We start from the raw sequence: 23,308 nt of genomic DNA on the forward strand, positions 1-23,308 counted from the left end.
TGAACTTATAAGGCACTGAGAGCGGGGGGGGGGGGAGTGAATCAGTGCAAGCAAAAACAATATAAATCTGATCACCAACTTTAACAACTTAAAAAACTTATCAAGCATATGAGAAATATCACAATATAAGCAAATGCCCAATAAAACAAATTCCACATAACACGAGATTATACGTGGAAAACCCAAAAGGGAAAAACCATGGTGGAAGTTAGTACCTATTGACGTGTTTTTTATGACAGCGTCAAACATAGAATAAAGTTGCCTAACGGTCACTTCACTCTCTCTTGATCAAAGTGCGATTGCATGCTAAGATTGCAAGAAGTTCAAACAATCGACTCCAAGGTTCCTTTATGCTACGGACGTGGCTCAGTTGGCTGATGTGATTGCTGGTAATCCAAGGGGGCCTTACGTTTGCATCATTCTTTCACTTCTTTGTTGTGGTTGGAACTCTATCATCAGATATGGCAATTCTGCGATGCTGTTGCTTCGAACAGACTGAAATGAATTGAAAGTAAAAGGGAAAGGGTTTAGAAGGATCTAAATCTACTCCTAAGGGTAGTGATAACAATGAATAGTGCTTTGGTGGACAAATTCCAAATAAACCAAGCTCTGCTTTGCCAAGATCAACTAGAACTCCGCAAGAACCAGTGCAATCTTCTGGGGATGCTAGAGGATTTTCAAATTGAGAAAGTAGATTTGAATACCCAAAAACGACACAATTCAAACGACCATCCACAATCGAACTTAGCACAAATTTAAGGGGCTCAGACTAACTTTACACTGCAAATTACAATCAGCAAGATGCAAAAAGTATGAACCATGGAAATTCATCAGACACCATTACATTCTCCATTGAAACCAAAGCACTTTACTATTTCTAATCTAAGTGAGGAAGGTGAAACCATGCAAAATCAAACCACGAGACGAGATCACTCATGCAAAATCAAACCACGCTTTGTTTGGCCAACAGAGCACAACTACGCGAAGGCGGTGCAATCTTCAAAGGGTGCGTGGAGGTTTTTCAGATCATCAATATGGACCATCGTATCGAAGAATCTCTACTGATGATTGAAATTAAACGCATACACATCGAACGGCTCAGGCTAACTTTGCACAATGTACAACAATCAGCTGCACACCAAAAGTATGAGCTCGGATTTTGCAACAAGCACTCCTATCAAATCCAGTTCTTCTAACAACATATAAGCAAATCTAATCTAATTGAAGAGAGAAAGACCATGCAGATGTCTGGGGGACTACCAAGAGTCACTTGACTGTCATGGGGACGTTGAGGTGTCTCTGACTCTCTAGTGACCAGATGACCAAAAAGAAAATCATTTTTTTCTGATTATTTTGCCCAAAGTCGAATCCTAATAACCTATGGGTTCCATTATGAACTTATAAGGCATTGAGAGGGGGGGTGATCAGTGCAAGCAAAAACAATATAAATCTGATCACCAACTTTAACAACTTAAAACTTATCAAGCATATGAGAAATATCACCACATAAGCAAATGCCCAATAAAACAAATTCCACATAACACGAGATTATACGTGGAAAAACCAAAAGGGAAAAACCATGGTGGGAGTTAGTACCCACAAGATTCACTATCTGCAGAATAGAAATCTTGACCGGTTAAGGTCTTACAACTATGCCCTGTTAAGAGCAGAGTCGGTTAAGAGACACCCGGTTAGGGGATTTGAATGATAAGCCCTGTTAGGAGCAATGACTTGTTAGGATCAACCTCGCAAGAGGATTTAAGACTCTGATTTAGAGCTACCCTGTTAGGGGATTTACAGATTTAAGGCCTGTTAGGACCTACCTGGTTAAGGGATTTTGCTATTGCAAACTGTTAGGAAAACAACAGTGATAAGATCTTTAAGTAACACCTTCTGTGTCTGATAAGATCCACTTCTGATCCTTTAAATATCAACAACACTTCATTACAAAACTTCCCTAATCACCGCACGATCATATTCACAATATTCACTCATGAAATCTCTCTTCACATACATACCAACTTTTATACCTCATCACACTTTTTATAAACATTTACATTTAGTCAGCTACAACCTTGGAACAATTTCCTAGGTTCAATGAATCTAGACCAACTTACATCGTACGCTTTACATATGTCGGCCACTGACATAACAAATCAAAACTTGTGCCGTGTTACCGGTTTAAAGTGACTAAATCACTACCGGTTAAGTGTTCTATTAGTTTGTCTGTTTTGTAAATCAAATCTCGCTCATCCAGTTGAATCTGCCAATGCGGTTGTGAACATAGCTCCAAATACCTGTCACCATCATCGCTGTGAAACCGCATCATCCAACTCGTCATGAATCGCCTGTACCGGTTGTCGTAATGCAACTCTGTCTCAGTTTACCGGTTGAGATCCTAATTACCAATTCTCTATAAAATTGTCTTTTGTACCGGTTAAACCTTTTCAGTTGGTTTCTAAGACTTAGATGACTACAAAAACATTGTTGCCATCAATGACAACACAAAACTTAGTCATCAAATATGAATCTCAATCTCTTCATCACAATCACTAACTAATCATATACCGGTTGCATAACAACAACAATCTTTACCGGTTCAGTCAAATGCCAACAATCTCCCCCTTTGGCATTGATGGCAACACTTAGGAAAAATATTGTCAACCAAGTGTGCAAAACAAAAATTGACTAAATGACATATACTCCCCCTTAGCAATTGAATGCTATAACAAAATACAATATACAATTACATACAAAATTTTGACTCAACTCTTATTCCCCCTTTGACAACGATGCGATGAAAAATAAAAATACATGTGATATCAAAATTTGCTTCAGAGCATATATATATAGATATTAGAGTCAAAGTCTTTACACATGAATTCTGGGAAAAAAAACATCACTAAAATGAGACTTCAAATTTTTAAAGTCATATTATGCCATATCTAAAATTATGCCAGCGATCTCCACATGAGTCTTGATGTATCCAGCTAGTTCCTCCATAGCATCAACAATACTCATTTCCGGTGTAGCAAGAATGGCTTCACATTCTTTGTATACTCTATGTAATACTTCGACCTTCGGTATAAGCTGTGTTTGAAGTTCTTGCAGGGATTTGACTCTCTTTACCTGTTCTTGTTCATATAATTTCAGCTTGTGCTGAAGTTCTACAACTGATCTTCCAAAATGAATAGCAGAGTCATTAAGGGGTTTAAACGACTCACTAACAACCTCAAGTTCATGCTCAGCTTCATCTCTTTTCTTCTTCAAATCAGCACAAAATAAGGAAAATGTTGAAACAGTAGAGAGTATTTTACTTCCAGTTTCCAGTGCTTCCTTCAAATAATTCTTATTAACAGTAAGAGCAACTTTACCTTTATCAATTTCAGACATCAAGTGCTCTGTCCTCTTCTTCTTGTAGTTTTTCTCCACATTGACATAAGCTGCATCCTCTAATGGTTTCATTTGCTCTCTGACATCAGAAACAAGTTGTCCAAGCTTGTCAATAGGTGTGGCAAAATTTCCTGTATTAGTCTTTGGTAGGAGACTAGACAAAATATCTACTGCACTCCTTATTGTCTCTGCCTCCTTCTGTTGTTCTTTCATCCTCTTCTTTTTAGCTCGGGATTGCATGGTAGTTGCAATCTCCATTAGCTCAGTAGAACTCAGTTTATCTAGGTCAAGAGGTCCTTGGATGCTTAATGCATTATCATCATCTTCTTCATCAACACCTTTCTTTTTGGAATCAAGTGACAAAGGTGTCACTATGGGTTCAGTGTTTTCTGCCTTATTCTCCTCTGTTCCCTCTTTATTTTCAGTTTTCTCTTCTTCCTTTTCCTTTTTAGTTTCTTCTTTCTTCTCTTCTGCTTGCTTTTCTTCATTACTGTCCTTTACCGGTGGCGGTTGAGTATCTACGGTCTGATTATCTACTGGTGGCTCCTCATCCTTCTTTTCTCCTTCATCTTTCTTACCTTCTTGTTCCTGATTCTGCTCATGTTGTTCAGACATCTGAACATCTACACCATACACATCTATGTTGTCAGCAGTATTATCAACATTATCACCAGTATCATCATCAGGAATAAACACCGATTCTGTTTGTGTGTTCACCGATTGGTCATCTAACACAATTTCATTGGTCTTAAAATTAGTAGGTTTCATACCCTCTGGAAAATCTTCACCCTTAAGCTTTACATGTTCAACATCCTTATCATATTCCTCTTCAGTAGGAATTAGACCCAAAGCCTTCTTTAACAAAATTTCAATCTCTTGCTGGACTGATTGAGTCTCACCGATTAGCATCCTTGTCAATCTTTTCTTGGATCTGAAGGAAGATTTTGTTTTTAACAAAATATCATCTAATTCTTCCTTTGTAGCTTTTGGTTGAAGACTTTTGAGTGTATACTCAACAAATTCTTTGTCCCGCTTCATTGCACCCTGCCACCTTGCATCAATATTGTTGTATAATGAATTTGAAATTTGCCCTTGCAGCTCAATAAGGGCTTTAATATATTTATTCATCATATACGCAACTGCATCTTCCATTATTCTTTGCTCATTCTCACCAAGATTATCATACAATTTATTCAAATCCTTAAGAACACCATATTCCATAATACTTTTTAATAGCTTATCAAGAGTAGTAGGTTTGTTTACCGGTTTCTCCACAGATTTGACAGTGGAGGGTCCAACAACCTTTGATTTCTTGCGGCTAGTCCTTAGGACTTTCTTCTCTTTTTTTGACTCAGTGTCTTCCTCATCTGCATCTGCCGGTGCTGGTTTCCGAGCTTGTTGCTTATTTCTTTTACCAGTTTTAACCGGTTCAGTTGGAGGATCAACAATCTTTCCTCTTTTCTGGAACTGAATCTTTGAAGATTTTTCTTCCAGTTTCTCTTTCTTTACAGCTGCTGGTTTTTCTGCAACTTTCCCTTTTCCAGCTCTTGTTTGCACCGGTGGGGGTGCCGGTTGGAGTACTTGATGTTCCAACCTGTTGAGTAGCATGTTTTGCTCTAGCTTCAGTAATAGCTTCCTTTGTAAATCTAGCTTGCTTAGCAAAGGCTTCAACTTCTTTTCTCACTTTCTTGTCTATCACTAGTTGTTAAGTTCTAAGTGCACTTGAAGGGATTTTTCCTTGTAAGTGCCAAACCTTTCTGCTGTGGTATCAATCGGTTGACCAAGTAGATGGTTAGCATATGCAATCAATAGATCTTTATCGACTTCATACCCCATGGACATAACCCAAGTAGTCCGAGGTTCAACTGCTTCCATCATACATGTATTTGTATCCACCATGAAACAAATTGTTTTCTCATACCAGTTAACTACCTCTTCCAGTATCCTTTCTCTTGCATGCATTTTCTTCTGAAAATCTGTGTAGTATCCCCATGCAATCTTATCAAAGTCATTACCTAGCATCCTAATGCTATTCTTCATTTGCATTAAAGTAGGTGTTCCTCCAATCCATTGAATATCTCCAATACTAGGAAAAGAATTTTGAAAATAAAAGAATAAACCAAGAATGAGTTGACCAAATTTGAACCTCAATCTTTTGTCCTTCTTAATAGCCTCCAAGTTCAGCATCAATTGACTCCGCAGTGCTTTAGATAGCTCATAATCAACATCTTCTATCCTGTAAGCAGTATGAATAGCAGCTACCGATACACTGTTTATCCTGCTAGAGTAGTATACTTTGTATCCAATCACCATTGATGCATATTTCATTGTCGGATCACTGATATTGTTCACTGTCATAGCTTTGCCATCCCATTTGGATTTTGTCAGCTTTTCCACATCATTCTTTGGAACAGATCTTAGTAAAGGTACCTCACCGGTTGCACAGAGTCCGGTGACTGCATGAATAGCTTCCTTAGAGATTTTATGTGGTCGGTCAAGCCACATAAACTGATCATGTATCTTGCTAAGCACATATCTAACATGTTCATCCACAAAATCATCAATAAAGTTAAGTGCATGATGAAACTCTTTGTCGGTAACCTTCTTGTATTGTTCCTTCAAGATACCATTATCATCACACAGTGCTCTATATTGATAAAAAATAGTAACCATACCCAAATCTTCTATTTTGCAATGGTAATATGATCTGACATCTTCAACATGTAATACACTGTAGGGTACTCCGGATAGGGCTCCGACGTGATCAGTTTCTTTAGACTTAAATGGATGTCGTTTGAATTCAGGTCGTGGCCTATTGGTAACATCTACTAGATGTGGTGTATCAATCTTCAACAAATCACTCTTCAGAAATAGATAGCAAGATCTCTGAAAAATACCTTTTCCCACTTCTGCACGAGGGTTTTAGACACCGACAAAGTTCTCTTAACTGATTGCCGATCACAATTCACACCAAAACACTTCAATCTCTGTCAAACAGGTTAGATGCTGCAAACACAAATTCTTCTGTTCTCTATTCGCTCTCCAAGTGCTCATACAAATGCAACGTGACAAATAAAATTCAAAAGTTACTTTTATTTGTCCACCATCTACCGCATTAAATGCCTTTACTGATAACACCCTAAAATGTCTGAAAACACTATATCGGTTCACATAACACATAGGTTTGATCACATAATCATTTCTTAACATCCTAAAACATCAAAGTATGCAGATTTCACATACCTCATGGTCCTTCAGGGGGTTCGGAGATAGATCTAAAATTAAATTCCCCCTAAGCTATATAAGCAACTTAGTTTGCCAATGAAGGGTTCTCCACACTAGGTGAAGAAATAGGATCTTTAGATGATTTTACTTCAGTTACCTCATCATCCTTCTTTTTCCAGATTCTATTCATTTATGCTCTGGTCTCCTCCACATCAACTTTCATTTTTCCTTTCCGGTCACCTGATTGATTCACCGGTTTGTTCACTTTAGCTTTGCAAAACTTTGCCATATGTCCCGTTTTATGACAATGATAACAAGCCATACCAGAAGCTCTCCAAGGTCGAGCATTGCCTCTGCCAGTCCTTCTGCAGTTCATAGCCACATGACCAAAGTTATTACAGATTGTGCATACCACATTCATTCTCTTCTCCATCTCATAGGGACTAGACTGGGTAGCATAGGGTCTTTGCCAATTTGGACTTCTCCGGTCATTGAAATTCCTTCTCCAATCACCAACAAACCTCTGATTCATGTGAGGTGTAGGATTGTTTGCTCCATACCTGCATTCAATAGATCTATTCCCATACATCTTGCATGTGTAACAATAACCTTCAAATCTTCTAGGCATATATCTCTGATTAGTATTAGGTCTATAATTAGTATTAACATCAGATCTGCTTCTACAGACATTAGTAGTATGTCCTGGCTTATGGCAATTGAAACAAACAGGTTTAGAAGATTTCTTACCAATGGTTTTCTGAGTCTTAGGAGTAGGTTTATCTTCATGCATGTTGACCTTGGTACTGAAAGGTTCTCCTTTCTCAAATGTATTGTATCCTAACCCAGATGTATCACCATTCATCCTCTGAGATTGGATCTGTTCATCCAACATGGTAGAACTTTTGTTGAATTTTGTAAGCTTCTCATTAGCTTTTGCAAGCTCTTTAGTAAGATCTTCATTTTACTTCATAAGAGTCTCTCTAAGAAACATTGCCATATGAAGATCTGCTTTGATTTCTTTTTTTAACTTCTTTCTCCTCATGCCAGTGTGCATATAGAGTACCATTTTCCTGATTTATCTTAAAGATCTCATGATCTTTCTCTTTGATCTTGTCTTCGGCTGCCCTCCTTGCTTCAAGTTCTTGACTCATCTGGATTGTAAGGGCTTCAAGCTCTCTCCTCAGGTTAGTTTTCTCACCATTTAGTTTCTCCACTTCCTCAACCAATGCATCTATGTTTGCTCCATTGGAAGAGCTGCTTTCATTGACTTCCAACAGTTGTTTAGTAAGCTCTTTCCTTTTAGCAAGTGAAGTTTTATACTTGCCTCTTAAAGTTTCTAGGGCATCCTCAGTTTCAGCAAGTTTAAGAGCCATCTCTCTATAACTCATGTCCCCCATGACTGCCTTAGGAATCCTTCTCAAGCGGTTAGGCCTCAAAGAAGGTTGGCTTTGATACCAATTGATGAACTTATAAGGCACTGAGAGGGGGGGGGCGGGGGGGCGGGTGAATCAATGCAAGCAAAAACAATATAAATCTGATCTCCAACTTTAACAACTTAAAACTTAGCAAGCATATGAGAAATATCACCACATAAGCAAATGCCCAATAAAACAAATTCCACACAACACAAGAGATTATACGTGGAAAAACCACAGTGGGAGTTAGTAACCACAAGATTCATTATCTGCAAAATAGAAATCTTGACCGGTTAGGGTCTTACAACTATGCCCTGCTAGGAGCAGACCTGGTTAAGAGTCACCCGGTTAGGGGATTTGAATGATAAGCCTTGTTAGGAGCAATGACCTGTTAGGATCAACCTCGCAAGAGGATTTAAGACTGATTTAGAGCTACCCTGTTAGGGGATTTACAGATTAAGGCCTGTTAGGACATACCCGGTTAAGGGATTTTGCTGCTGCAAACTGTTAGGAAAACAACAATGATAAGATCTTTAAGTAACACCTTCTGTGTCTGATAAGATCCACTTCTGATCCTTAAAACATCAACAACACTTCATTACAGAACTTCCCTAATCACTACACGATCCATTCACAATATTCGCTCATGAAATGTCTCTTCACATACATACCGACTTTTATACCTCATCACACTTTTTATAAACATTTACATTTAGTTGGCTACAACCTTGGAACAATTTCCTAGGTTCAATGAATCTAGACAAACTTACATCGTACGCTTTACATATGTTGGCCATCGACATAACAAATCAAAACTTGTGCTGTGTTACTGATTTAAAGTGACTAAATCACTACCGGTTAAGTGTTCTATTAGTTTGTCTGTTCTGTAAATCAAATCTTGCTCATCCAGTTGAATCTGCCAATGCGGTTGTGAACGTAGCTCCAAATACCTATCACCATCATCGCTGTGAAACTGCATCATCCAACTCTTCATGAATCGCCTGTACCGGTTGTTGGAATGCAACTCTGTCTTAGTTTACCGGTTGAGATCCTAATTACCGGTTCTCTGTAAAACTGTCTTTTGTAGCAGTTAAACCTTATCGGTTGGCTTCTAAGACTTAGATGACTACAAAAACATTGTTGCCATCAATGACAACACAAAACTTAGTCATCAAACATGAATCTCAATCTCTTCATCACAATCACTAACTAATCATATACCGGTTGCATAACGACAACAATCTTTACCGGTTCAGTCAAATGACAACACCCCACCCGAATCCGACAAATTATATAAAACATCCTCCTATCCTCATTTCAACTCACAAAAACAAATCAAGAAGAAGCTAATAGTGTGAGGATGCTGCACAAACAAGGTAGGTTGGTGTTAGTTTGGAGGAGCTTGACCATGTGGAGTCCAACAATTGTAGTGATGAGGAGTTTAGGGGTGATTAGAGGCCTCACTTCACTCTATTTTTTAATTTCAACATTTGTTAGTCTCATTATACTCATTGTAATCATCATTATGGAATTTTGAATATAATATAAATTTCGAAATTGACATTTTCATTGTTCAATGTTAAATTGCTAACATTCACTTTAAAGTTTAGTAGTTTCTAAGTTTTACTAGTTTGTCAATGTTTAATTTGTAATTCTTATACATATACTGATATACATCTAAGTTGCTGATTTGGGTACAAATATAGGATATGAGTAATGGGTACGCCGGTATGACATTTTATTTCCTTGGGTATATATATGTGTGTTCAAACTTCAAAATTATATGCATGTATGTATGTATGTAGGTACGTACGTACGTATGTACATATGGGTACGCCGATATGACTTTTTATTTCCTTGGGTATATATATGTGTGTTTAAACTTCAAAATTATATGTATGTATGTATGTATGTACATACATACGTACATACGTATGTATGTATGTACATACGTACATACGTATGTATGTTCAAACTTTAAAATTATAAACTATAAGAAGAGTGATACTCATAAATCCATAATTGCCAATAGATAGAATATTTATGTACCTCATAATATCATATTCATAATTTGCAAAAATGATAATACTGAAGTCTCAAAATTTTATTGCACAATGAAAATTCAAATTATAACCAATATTTAATATTCATAGTCTTCTTCTTCATCAAAAGTATGAAGGTGAACATTTGGTTCAATTTCATTTGAACCACAATCCATTGGATTGCCACTCCTACTAGCTATGTCAAGTACAAGAGCTGCCACATGGTCATCTATAGAGACTTGGGCAAGCTGTGCAAATGTAGCATCTAAATCAGCACACTTTCTTTGTCACACCCTCATTCTATTCAGGTTTCTTATGTGACAATAGACGAAGTTTGGAGTGTATGTAGACCAAATCCTCTACTTTTTTGCACCCAAATGGTTGCGCTTGGCTGAGTGGATGGAGCATGTACTCCAATTCTGCTTAGCTAAAGAAGAACTTGTAACATGTTGAGTTTGCATACAATATTTAGTATTTAATTTTATAATTCATGAATCAAAACTTGAAACATAAATTATAAATAAAAATATTTTAATATGATGGCATGAAATGAAAAACGATAAAAATAAAAAATAAAAAGATACATACTTGGGAGAGAAGTTCAATTGCAAGAGGCTGCAAGAAAATGGAGCCTTGACCATGTAGATACCACCATTCATCAACACATCCTATATTTGTCATGAAGATTGGAAACATCTTAGAATTTATGAAGATATGAATTAGGCAAACTTGCCCAAGACAATATTTCGAATTTCATCATCTGAAAACATCTTTTTGAATGCAGCCTTATAGTCACTAGCAACCTCCCCATCTCTATATCATGCCACCCTCCCTGGCAATGCAAGTACGTCTTTGATATAATACTTTGGCGACCAAGCAAATGTTAAGAGATGTAAGGGGGTGGTCATCTTGTTCCAGCGGTCAATGATAATTTGTTGCACAATTTTGAAATATGTTTCTGTTGGGTCATGTTTGTTGGCCTTTGTTATTGTTCTTATTTTCTCCACCATGGAGTCCATGCCATCATAAATCTCACCCAAACATGGGCGATTAGTATCAGAATACTTAAATCATGCTCATGATAGGCTCAATGAAATCCAAAACATATTCCACTTGAGCCCACCACTCATCTAGGATCAATACTTTTACTTTTTGCGCTCTTCTTGTGCTTGACTTCCTCCATACACTCCACAAGGTGCTGATGACCATAGAACTCAAGGCCTCTCGTACCTTCACAAGTCATCTTAAGATGAATGTGTGAGATGGAAATCCTATTTCAACAACCTAACATGGTATAAAAATTACACATCACATATCAATAATAAAAAAAAATAAAAAAAATTAGAAAACAAAATTTAAATTACATTTAACAACTCCAAGTTGGAGAAGGTCCTAAATATGGCTTGTGAGTTGTGACATATGATGATTAGTCACATACATTTGAATCTCCTCAACTTTTGTTGTAAGACTTGTTTGACCATTCAATTTCTGTGCCAATCTTCAGCAATCTTAAAATTAGTGAGTGGATTGCACACCGTGTCCAAAAAATGTGACTATATGTAGGCTCCACAATAGATCCAACTGCCCTACAATTTCTAGCATTGTCCATTATGACTTGGGACAATTTTCAGGCCCCACCATGTTAACGAATTCTATGAGGATATTGGCAATGAAACTTTTGTCCCTCATAATCTACTGCCTTCAAAAACATCATCCCTCCAGGGGACACTGCCATAACATTGATTAATGGTCTGTTTTTGCAAACTTTACATCCATCAGAAATGGACACATCTGTTTTGAGCTTTCTCCTTCGCGAATAAGGTGGCTCACACCTTTTCATACCCAGGACAAACATAATTAGGAGGTGAATTGCAAAGGGTATTTGTAATGTCTCCACCTTAGCCAATTCTACTTATAAGGTTAGTAGTCTATTAATGGTCCTCGTAGACTAACAGGTTGGATAGAAGACTCAAGCTGGTTGGTCTCCATGAAATGTGCCATCTCTACACAAGGATATATCATCAGTGTATTAGAACGAATTAGTGAAGACTTGGCAGTGATTTTGAGGAGTTTTTTGGGCCAGCAAAGGATTAGTTACAGCGGCTGTAGTGAGGTGGTTGCTTGCTTGGCAGGCCGACCCCCTCTTCTTCTTTTTGCAAGGTCAATACTATCACAAACCCCTTTCTAATCGGTTCACCACTGTCATACAATCATCCCCATACAGCAAACAAGTTCTGAAAGGTTGCAGCAGCTAAAAGGATATCAAAACACATTAAAAACAGACTTACATCAGGCTGTATTGACTCAAGATTGTAGAGTTCACAAATATTCCTAACTCAAGGGGTGACTGGAGTCTATGCACTCCAACACTATCGCCTTCAGCAGACTACCTTGTGACAGCAGTTTGGGAAGAAAGGGAGCAGATTTCTGATCACAGTAAACCATTTTCTGAGTGTGCACCTTGGTTGTGTGCTAGCTTCAAAGTCCAACTTTGTAACTATTCAAGGTACTGGGTATGTTGGTAGTGGTCTTAAGGACTTCATTTGCTTTGCAGTAGCACTCTTATCTAAAGATTTGTATACTCAACTTCAATTGAAATCTGATTAAGATATTACGTTGAATGTAACTGTTCAAATCAGTTTTCAGTTTACTTCTTGTTATTAGTAGAAAGTATTTATCTATTCAAAACTTCAAACACAAAAAAAAGAAACACCTTCTGCAACTTTTGTCTAGCTCTGAAAGATCACTTTCAAAAGACATATAGTCTTATTAATTTAATTAAAGAACAAGCAGGTGTTCTATTTCTACCGTTCAAATATTCAGTGTCCCAGAGAGGGTGGGACATTGCAGTATTTACCATCTCCTGCCAATAAGGTGATCAAACAATGTTGAAAGGAAGCCCATTGCCATAGATGCAACGAGCAATGCTCTGATCCGCAACCTCTTTGATTTCATTTTTGAAGGCCTTGTCTAATGAGCCTCTTTTTTTGTGAAACTGAAATATTCTCTGGTTCAGAAGATGGTGGCATTGGCACGACAGGATGTGGGCCAGCTGGTTGTGTCAAGTCAGTAGGAGGTCTCTTAAAGATTTTTTTCGCAAGAGGATGTGCATTACTCTTTGATTTGTTACTTCTCATGTCCATATCCTCTTGTTCTTAATATAAGACATTATTAGATCATGTGGCAGCCCTTTCTTATTTGGTCCCCAACAAGCTTTTATTCCGTTTGAAGGGATGGTGCATAAGTGAACTTTCACTTGAAAATAGGAGCTTGTATACTCTATGTTGCAATGGTTACACCGCCAAAGAAAACTCCCACCACTAGACATTTGTCTAATCATTGTTGAATATTGCCAAAGAGGTGATGTTGCATCATTTCTAAAAGAATTCTCTTCATTTTGGCTTTGGGCAATTAAACTGGACTTCTAGTTCCAGCCGTTATATATGAATCCAAAATAGAAAACATTATTGAATGTTTTTTTTAAAAATCAGCATTATAACCCCTTATTATGCATAATAAGTTCAAAAAAAAATTCAAAACATATTAATTTTTTTTTTTAGAAAGTTGAAAATTAAAATAAAAGCTTGAAAAATCTTGAAAAAATGAAAATTTTACTCACCATTGATGGTTAAATCTTCCTTGTCCAATGATTCCCAAGCTTTTGGTGTGCGTCTTACTCGTCCGTAGCCTTCACCTTCAAAAAAAAAAATGAAGCAACCCAACCTTCAAAACACAATAACAACAGCCTGGAGAAAAAAATGGTGTTCTTGGTGTTGTCTATGAAATGGGTCGCAATGACCAAATAGGAGACTGCTAACATATCAATCCATAAATAATTTGTAATAGCATAGTCTTTTGTCCGTAACAGAACAGAGGATTTTACACAAAACCTTTTGAGCATTGCTTATGTGTGAGATAGACAAGAACCAGAACCCTTGCAAATGTATCTACTAAGCTATTTGCTCATAAATAGATGATATGACAAAGGCTGGTTTTATGAGGCCATTCTGGAATTAAAATACTTGAACCCTATCAATTACACACAGAAACTAACCCAGTATTGATTTGGTTTTCACAGTCTTGCATTCACTTCGGCAAATGTTGTGATTAAGTGACATACTTTGAAGGTTCTGGTTTAAAATAAATTTTATGCAAAACAAAAACCTCTTATTTAGTTCTTGTTTCATTAATAATTAAAACAGATTCAATGAAAATATGGAGACATTTCCTAAATTTAGTTGCTCAGATTGGTCGGATAGTTTGGTAATACACTTGTTTGTGGTAATAACCTCCTACTTATTATTTGTTTTTTGTAGTACGTGTGTTGGAGGTTTGTCCATTGGATACCTTAAAAGCATTAGAATACAATATTTGTGACCAGAATTATATCTTTAATACTTAACAAACATTGGATGTGTGTCCTGCATATTCTGATTATCATCATATTATTTGCTTGTTTTTTATAAAATTTACAATTTTGAAAAAAATGTTTGTCATCTCAAAATTCAAAACCATCTCATTTCTTATTGAGAATTTGTTTTTATTTTTGTTTGTATAGTAAGAGCACAATTTTAATATGATTGCAGGCATGTCCCTTTATATTTAGAATGGGCTCCAGAAAATATTCTCAGCTCAAAGCCAAGGACATCTAGTGAACTGCAGAAAGCTCCAGCAGTTGGTGTATCTGAAGACAAGAAAACTAATGTGGAGCAACAACGTATTGGTATACCGAATGAAGATATTGAGTTTGATGGAGAAGAGGTTTGTTTATCTTCAATGTTCATTTAGGACCAGATGCCTTCTTTCGTGTTTGCTCCATCTTTGTACATGACAAGCTCATTTTGCATGTGCTCTGTTGTCAAATGCCCTATATTATATTTTTGCTTGTTCGTATTCTTTAGGTGTCACTATAATACTTATAGTGGATTTTTGAGTTTTAAAATTATTTCATTCTTGTAGTGTTAGTCAAATTTGCTTGTATTGTTTCGACAAAGTTGAACGCAACCAAATTCTACCAACATAATAAGTGTAATGCCCATAAAAACACCATGGACAAAACCCAACAAAATTCAACTAGCAATTTTTTTCTTGTTAACCAATGCATGCCACAAGGCAATAGTCCACTACACAACACATAGAGGAATGTGTCAACGAATGTTCACAAAGATTGATAAGATGAACGTGAAGGGAAGATGGTGATACACATCCCCATTGGGCAATCCCGATGTTGTAGGAGTAGAAAGCTATAAAAGGAGAAGTTGTCAACAAACGCAGCACATAAAGAACAACACTATGGTAATTAAATGCTCAATGTCACATTCCTTTGCACGCATAAGTCATAAGTAGACCCTTAGCCTATTATTTTATTTCCTATAGGCTAATGGGGAGGTGCAAGGAAAATAATTTAGTAATTTAACATAAGGCGTCAAAAAAGTAATTTTAAGTTATATTTATAAAATTGCAACTTATGTTTATTATTAATAAGGTTGTTTTAAAAGAGTGACCAACAATGATGCTAGCTTTGGGGTCTAATGAAAAAGCATGGTTGCTAGGAGACCAATACCAGTACCGATATTAGTACATGTGTTTTTGAAAAATAGGAGATGAGGGTACTTGGTAATGCCATTTTTAATATAATTTAATAGTATAAATTTGCTAACAATAATATTGAAAATGTAGAAATGGATGATGTAGAAGTCTTTTGTGTAGCTTCAAACCCCATGACGACTCGGAAGTCTTTTCTAGACTTGGCTAGGGTTGAAAGTGTTGGTGGGGACTCTAATTTGCCTGATTGCGATTCTTCTATGGCTGCACAAAATATTACTAAATAAATTGTAAATCTATGTAAAAAAAAGAGCCATTATATTGTAAAAGGATATAAATAGATTGGAAAGTTTTAGATATTAAATATTTTAATATTAAAAAATCAAAACTAAATATTTTAAAATATAAAATATATTCTCGTAAATTTTAATGAAAATAGAAAATAAATATACAAAACAATTGTATCATTTTAAAATTGAAATATTAAATTTTTTAAAAAGATGGAATAATAGTAGTAATAACAAAAAAACCAAGAAAACAGAAATATAGTATACCTTGATATCCTCAGATCTTGGTTTGGCAACGAGAAACTAAAGGAAATGTTGGTGGGATGTTTCTTGCAAGCAGGGATGTCTCTGCATGCGTTTCCAATACGGGAAACATGTCCCAGTCCTTGAGACACATCCCAGAAGGTTGGAGACGTATCTCCTTGTAACAATCTAAAAGAGTAATGCATTTTATAAAGATTCTTCTAACCACTTTCTCAAAACTGAAATTTGGAGGGAAAAGGAGAAAAATGAAAATAATAATTATTTTTCCTTGAGAAACCTACAAGGAGTTGAGGAATGGAGAGGGTTACCATTTTTATATTTTATATTCATTTATCTTGAGATTAGAACATTGTCATCTTTATCGCTTTAGGATGAAAACTCTTTGGCAAAGAATGGATTTGAGGATGGAAACCTTTCTATTCATTTGAATAATTCCATCTAGAATTAGCATTGTGCTGAACATATGCAGAGCTCTTCCAGTTTTAGTTATTCTTGTTGCAAGAATTTTTAAAGGATATTTTTGATTGGCGTGGATTTTCTAGAATTTTTGTACGTGTGGAGTTCATAGATTCTGGATTGTGTGAAGTTATGTGCATCTGATTATAATGATTTCAATTTTTTTATTTTGTTGAGATTCTAATGTGAAATCCTCAAACATGATTTTGGTTCTTTGTCTTGGCTGGCTGTACCCTCTCACTGAAACTTTTGATTAACATTTTTGAAAGGCTTGCTTTCAAAAGGGAAGGTTTGTTGTACTTATTAAAGGGAGTCGTGAGACTTTTATATAACATTATTTCCTTTTTGGGCATCTCGTATGAATATATGGGAGCTGCCACTCATTGTGTTAAGGTTGTGACTCATGTTTGAGACTGAATGAAATAAAAAAAGCCGCAGCACCAAAGGAATAGTGACTACTGACTATCACTTCTTCCTCGGCCATCATACATTAGGGATTCAACCAATACTCTTGGAAAAGGTAATTTTCATATGAGAGACTGTTTGGGTCTATGAAAGTGTTTTAATTTTCTGATATTATTACAGCAGATGGACATCTTTAGCTTATGATTATAATTATAAAATATTCCTGTTATTAATGGTATTGTAATTTTTTGTGCGATTTACTGCCATAAATATCATCAGTTTAAAAGTTGCTCTAAATATTGTAAGTTTAGATGGCTATGCCATCAGGACATTAAAAATCACTTTCATTTTTGGAATTTCTAAGGATAACTTGTGGTTTGCCAAATTTAGCATCTCTAAATTTTTTGGAAGGCTTACTGCTAAAACCAGTTTCATTCATTTCTAGCTTTAGTATGTATTTCATTTGGAAGGCTTGTTGCCAAAATAAGTATTTAACTACTTCCAGATTTTGTAAAGAATGCAATATTGATTCATGCAACTTACCACTAACAATTTTTTTATAATGATATCATATTAAGCCTTTCAGCATATGCCTAACCTTTCCTGCACTAGGATCTTGGCGATTGAAAGGTGTTAAGGTTGCATGCTTGTTCATTGTGAAGTTACAAATGTAGAAAAAGCTCTAGTTTGAGACATTGCACCCAATCAAGGATGTTGCACAACCAAGGATGCTCAAGGGCTTAAGTCGAAAAGATACCAAGTACCCTAAGCATAAAGAAGGTAAATGATTACCTTAGACATTTTTGTTCCATGGGGACACATCTTCGACCCTCAAACCCACATTCGTATCCCCAATATTTTTTGGGGATGGTGGGGTGGCAAGGGATTCGTTAAGGGTTTTGGGGTGGCAAAACCATTAACTTTTCAGAAAACGGTGGAGAAAATGAGGACATTTAAGGACCTTCTAGCCATCCTTGAGGTGTTGGGGATGTTTGAGTTGATCCTTGACCATGTCGAGGATGGCCAGATGTCTTTGACGCCAAAATGATAGTTGACAACGTAAAAAAAAATGACACTTGGCCAAATATAATTGGTTTTAAAAGGAGTTTAGGGGTGCAAAAACCCTCCTACATCACTTATTTGACCTAAATCAATTAAGAATAACATCCTGTAAATTTTCAAGCATTTTGTTGCACTACCATTGTTGTTATTGGATAGGATTTGAGGGCCAGGGAATAGGAATGTGTTCCCAATGAATAGAGTATAGGGTTGGGTCCATGCTATTTACCTAGTTGCCACTTATAACAATGATGCAGTCATTTAGTGATATTAGATATTGACATATTATATCCAATATCTGTTAAGTTTGTGCCCTAGATCAGTAATCAGATTTGTAACATTTAATTATGCCCTAGTTTATTAATCAGATTTGTTGTAATTTAGTAAACTATAATCAAGTAAACTCAGGAATGAAACAAGGAAACAAGAGACAAACACAAATACCCTGGGAAAACCTCCAAGGAGGAAAAACCCAGCATTAAAGACCCACAGGTCAGATTATGTATTAACTCTTATTGCACAAATACAATACTTAGCTTGCTTCTCTGGATCTGATCTTTATATATCAGATCTGCCCTTTTACATGCTTCAAGACTGCACCAAAATGCCCTATATCTTCTTGGATAAGTTCGCACAATCCTCTTTAGTGATTTTGCACCTTTAGTTGCAGAGATAATTCGCTGATTGCATGGATGAATGAATTGTCTTTGTGTTTGCAATTTAACCTTTATTTATATGGGTCTTTAACCCATATATCCTAGGTTGGCTTTAGTCCCGTTTGGCACCAATTTACTTTATTGTGGCGTGGAGGATGGGGCCGGACTTGTCTTGGGGGCATGCTAGCCCCTTAAGATAGGACCCAGTCCTAAATGGGTTCGGATGTTGCCTTAAGGCAATCCGAACCCATCTTCCCTAGTTAAAACAACAGTATCAATATTTTTAGTCAGTTTGATCAAGTATTTTAATTTATAAATTAATAATTATAATTTTATATTAGGATTGGCCCAACTCCATGCCCCCTCATGCTTCAAACACCTACTATAATTTTAAGGTTTGCACAACCACTTACACATATATAGTGATACCACTACAATTGTAGTGGAGCAGGTGAACATTAATGTAGGTGTTTGAGGAATCATGGGCTTGGGCAAGGCTGTCTAGTGTCTAATTTCTCGCAACATGCTGGAGAAAGGAGAATTGAAGTGTAGGATATTGTTAGTCAATATTTTATTATTTTGTCTCTTAGATACAAATGTTGAATGGTGATATATTTAGATCTTCTTTTGTAGCAAATGCAAAATATAAGCATCAACTAGAATTGAGACAACTAAATATTTTTTTCAATTTTATTTTTGTTTCAGTTTGTTATCATTGTGTCACAAAAAAAGTTTTACCTTGAACATCTTTGATCTACGAAACATGTTAATGCATTATAGCTTCGGTAAGATAAATGATTGAATGAGAGATAAATGAAGTCTCTCATTCAATCATTTATCCTATCGATAAACTATGATGAAAAACTTCAAGCTATTGTTCCTTCATTTGATGACCATTCTTCATTTGTATATGTTCAATCTACTTAGTTCGATCAATGCTTAAACTATCGATAATCATATCATAGCATAGAATACCGATTAATATCGGTTTACATTATAATTGTGATCACCGATTATTATCGGGCTAACCAATGTATTCCGATTTATATCGGTTGATATATTAAACAGTGAACAATAATGGTTATCGGGATTAACTAGCATACACCGATTGTTATCGGGTGGCAAATTAAGCATACACCGATTGGTATCGGATGATTAGTTAAGTGTACATCGATTGGTATCGGGTAGCAAGTTAAGTATACACCGATTGGTATCGGGTAGCAAGTTAAGTATACACCGATTGGTATTGGGCTGTTAATTAAGTATACACCGATTGGTAATTGTAACGATGAGTCAAAGGGTGCGATCAAGTAATGTCTTGATCGGTCATGTCTAAACAAGGCATTGCTTGATCCTCCCTGCTTGCATATACATATCAATCGGCATTTGTGAGAAGGACATCGAAATCAATAAATGCTCCTCTCACCTGCAATATAAAAGAAGATAATCAGATTTATCATATTAAATAGATAATACATAGATAAAAGTAAAGATAAACTAGAATATAACTTGCATTTTGAATTGAGAATTGAATAACATTTACAAAACAAGCACTAGCAGTAGTGATGACAATGTAAATGAGATGGGTAGTGAAGAAGTAAATAGAATGGACGTCTTTCAAAAACATTGACAAGGGTCAATTTTTGGATCCTTCTATTCATCAAAACAATGGACACTCTTCTCTCTTCCCATGAATTCGTAATGGCTTCCATGAATCTTCCACAAGTTTTATCTCATTTGCCATGAAGTGCTACACACCACCTCATAACTTGGGCCCTTGTACCTATTATTTTTCTCATTAGTGCCTTCCAATATTATGATTGAACAACATTGAAAGACACCCTTTTGGAGGCTTTTTAATTTTTCTCACTAGTTCTTGACTATTATTAAAATATTCAATGTTGTGCTGTATTAAACAATGAAGACAAAGTCTTCTTAAATAGATAAGTACTAAATAGAAAAGTACAAGATGATGTTTCTAAAAGAAACAATCGTAAATTGAAGCCAAAATAGAAACTACCTAAAGACGACTGAGATGACCATTAAAGAAACATTATAGTATTCTAATACCCTCCCTTAATGGTCATCGTTCTAACTACTAAGAGAAAAACAGAGAAGACTACTCCCTTCTTCCTAGAACGCTCTGCGACAAGAGCTTGCCACTGACCCTCCCATAATCTACATAACTTTTGGATTTTTCCAAAAATCATCACAAATCCTCCAACCTGATGTTGGGTAACAATGGTATCACTCCTTGTAGCAAGAGACATCGAGCTGAAGATGAAACTGAAACCACGATTTTGAGGAAAAATCAGCAAACCCTCAACAAACTTTTGTAGATGAGCACATCCCAAAACAGACTGCAAGAAGCCACGATTTTAAGCATCGTTTTTTTCGGAAAAAACACTAAAAACCTTAAGACAGGAACACCTGTACCCATGATTTTTGAGGATAAAATCAGACAAAACTTAGAATCCCACGTGAACATTGCGAATTACAGATGAGAAGACACAAATCCGAGACATAGATCAAAATACAAAACTTTGTTTTTGAGGAAAAACGGTAAAACCCTTTTACAAAACGATTTTTGAGGCAAAAAATGGCACAAAACCCTCGATAATTTTTTATGGACAAAAATTATAAAATCCTCCCAAAATTTTTTTTAAGGAAAAAATTATTAGAACCCACTGATTAATTTTTTAAAGGGACAAAAAAAATAAAAAATCCCCACAAAATATTTTTTGAGGCAAAATTATTAAAACCCACATATATTTTTTAAGGACAAAAATATAAACCCACAAAATAAATTTTTTTAAGATAAAAATTATTAAAACCCCCGCAAAATTTTTTTAAGGGAAAACACCAGAAGCAACACGTTTTCTCAATTTTCTGAGAACCCACAAATCCATTGCACGCTAAAAATCGAAAACGTAGAAGACGGAACACAAACCCGCGATTTTGGAAAATGCTGTCGGAAAATCGTCTTGCTGCTCCCAATGCGTCCAAAAATCCCGAGCTGCAGGTAAAAATTGCGAATAAATCGGGATTTCAGAAAAAATAATTGTTGCTCAGAAAAAAGATTACTTGCCGCCAAAAATAAACGGAGGGTCTTTGAAAAGTGAAAACCCTTGGGTGTGGAAGAAGAAAACTGCGAAAAAAATGGAGCCACTGCCGGAAAACCACAAGTCGCGCAAAAAATGCAGACGAAATCACGCGACAAAATCTTTAAAAATGTGAAACACAGAGGGGCAAACACAAGAAAAATCTTTGCGTGGGCTTGTACGAGTTTGAAAAACCCATAAAATAGGTGCGAAAAAAAAGACACTTTAAGGCAGCTGGGAATCGCAGAAAATAACAGTTGTCGTGAGTAGAGACACAGGGAAAAACAGGTCTGACAAAATCACGAAATATAGAAGGGGCAAAACCCTACACGTGTGTGAAAACACAAAAACCCTCTTTTGCGACCACTAATCTTCGAACCAAAATCTACAAATGAGATGGCGACCCTCGAAGAAGGCCCTCCCAAAATTCTAAGTCCTTCCATGAGAGAGACGGGCTTAGACCAGCTCTGATACCATATTATTAAAATATTCGATGTTGTTGTGTTGTATTAAACAATGAAGACAGAGTCTTCTTAAATAGAAAAGTACAAGACGATGTTTCTAAAAGAAACAATTGTAAACTGAAGCCAAAATAGAAACTACTTAAAGACGACTAAGATGACCATTAAAGAAACATTACAATATTCTAATATTGCCAATATGGTGAGGAAACAATATGAAAGACAAACCATTTGTATAGATGCATCTTGGAATGTGTTGATCGGCCACTTCTTGGGATTCATGTGAAATGCTATTTTGAGTGGTCTCTTTGTTCTCTTATGTGAAGTTGGCTCTTCTTGAGGCGTGGTAAAAAAGGGGTGACTTTATACAACTTCAAGAATAGATAGAGGAGGTGGCCTCATTGCTTGAGATCTTTTGCTTTGGCAAATGACAATCTATTCTATAGGCTATTTCTTTATCCACTTGCTTCTACTTTTGAATATATTATATCACTTTAGGTGTTGGCATAGGTGCACCATTTTTACTTGGGCAAGCTTTGGCGTGCATTCTAGGAACGCCACACAAAAGAGTTTTCACTTGATTGTATGAGTTCTTATGCCTAACATCAAATCCACTACAAATCCAAACATATCCTCCACTGTAAACAAAACGTCTTAAATGTTTTATCGAAGATTGCGAAGTGAAAGGTGTTGTTAATATTGTTGTCATTGATGTCAAAGGAGATACATTATTGAAGATGAGCATTTATTGGCTGGATATATTTTGCCCTAATTACAAGTTATTTCACAAGGAAATGTTGACCAATCTAATCCTAGTTTTGGTGGTCAAGTTCAAATAGAAATGCTGGCCAACCTAATCCTAGTTTTGGTGCCCAAATTGTTCAAAATTTACTTTAATAATTTTTAAGGGATGTTAAAATTTGGCCAATCCTCCTAGGGTGATTGCCCCTCTGGAAAATAAAATAAATTAATTGTTTTCAAATCTGACTGACCTTCTTTG

The 23,308-nt window shown here is 36.1% G+C and overlaps 1 protein-coding gene across 1 annotated transcript in view; it reads left to right on the plus strand.

Moving 5' to 3' along the window:
* The window catches only part of LOC131078359 (uncharacterized), a 130,940-nt gene that overhangs the window by 103,205 nt on the left and 4,427 nt on the right, over positions 1 to 23,308 (plus strand). The window contains exon 10 of the mRNA XM_058016032.2: positions 14,662 to 14,836. Within this exon, the coding sequence (XP_057872015.2) occupies positions 14,662 to 14,836 (175 nt within the window). The remainder of the gene's footprint in view (positions 1 to 14,661; positions 14,837 to 23,308) is intronic.

Source organism: Cryptomeria japonica, chromosome 3 (assembly GCF_030272615.1).
Source record: "Cryptomeria japonica chromosome 3, Sugi_1.0, whole genome shotgun sequence".
In the NCBI taxonomy this organism is placed as follows: domain Eukaryota; kingdom Viridiplantae; phylum Streptophyta; class Pinopsida; order Cupressales; family Cupressaceae; genus Cryptomeria; species Cryptomeria japonica.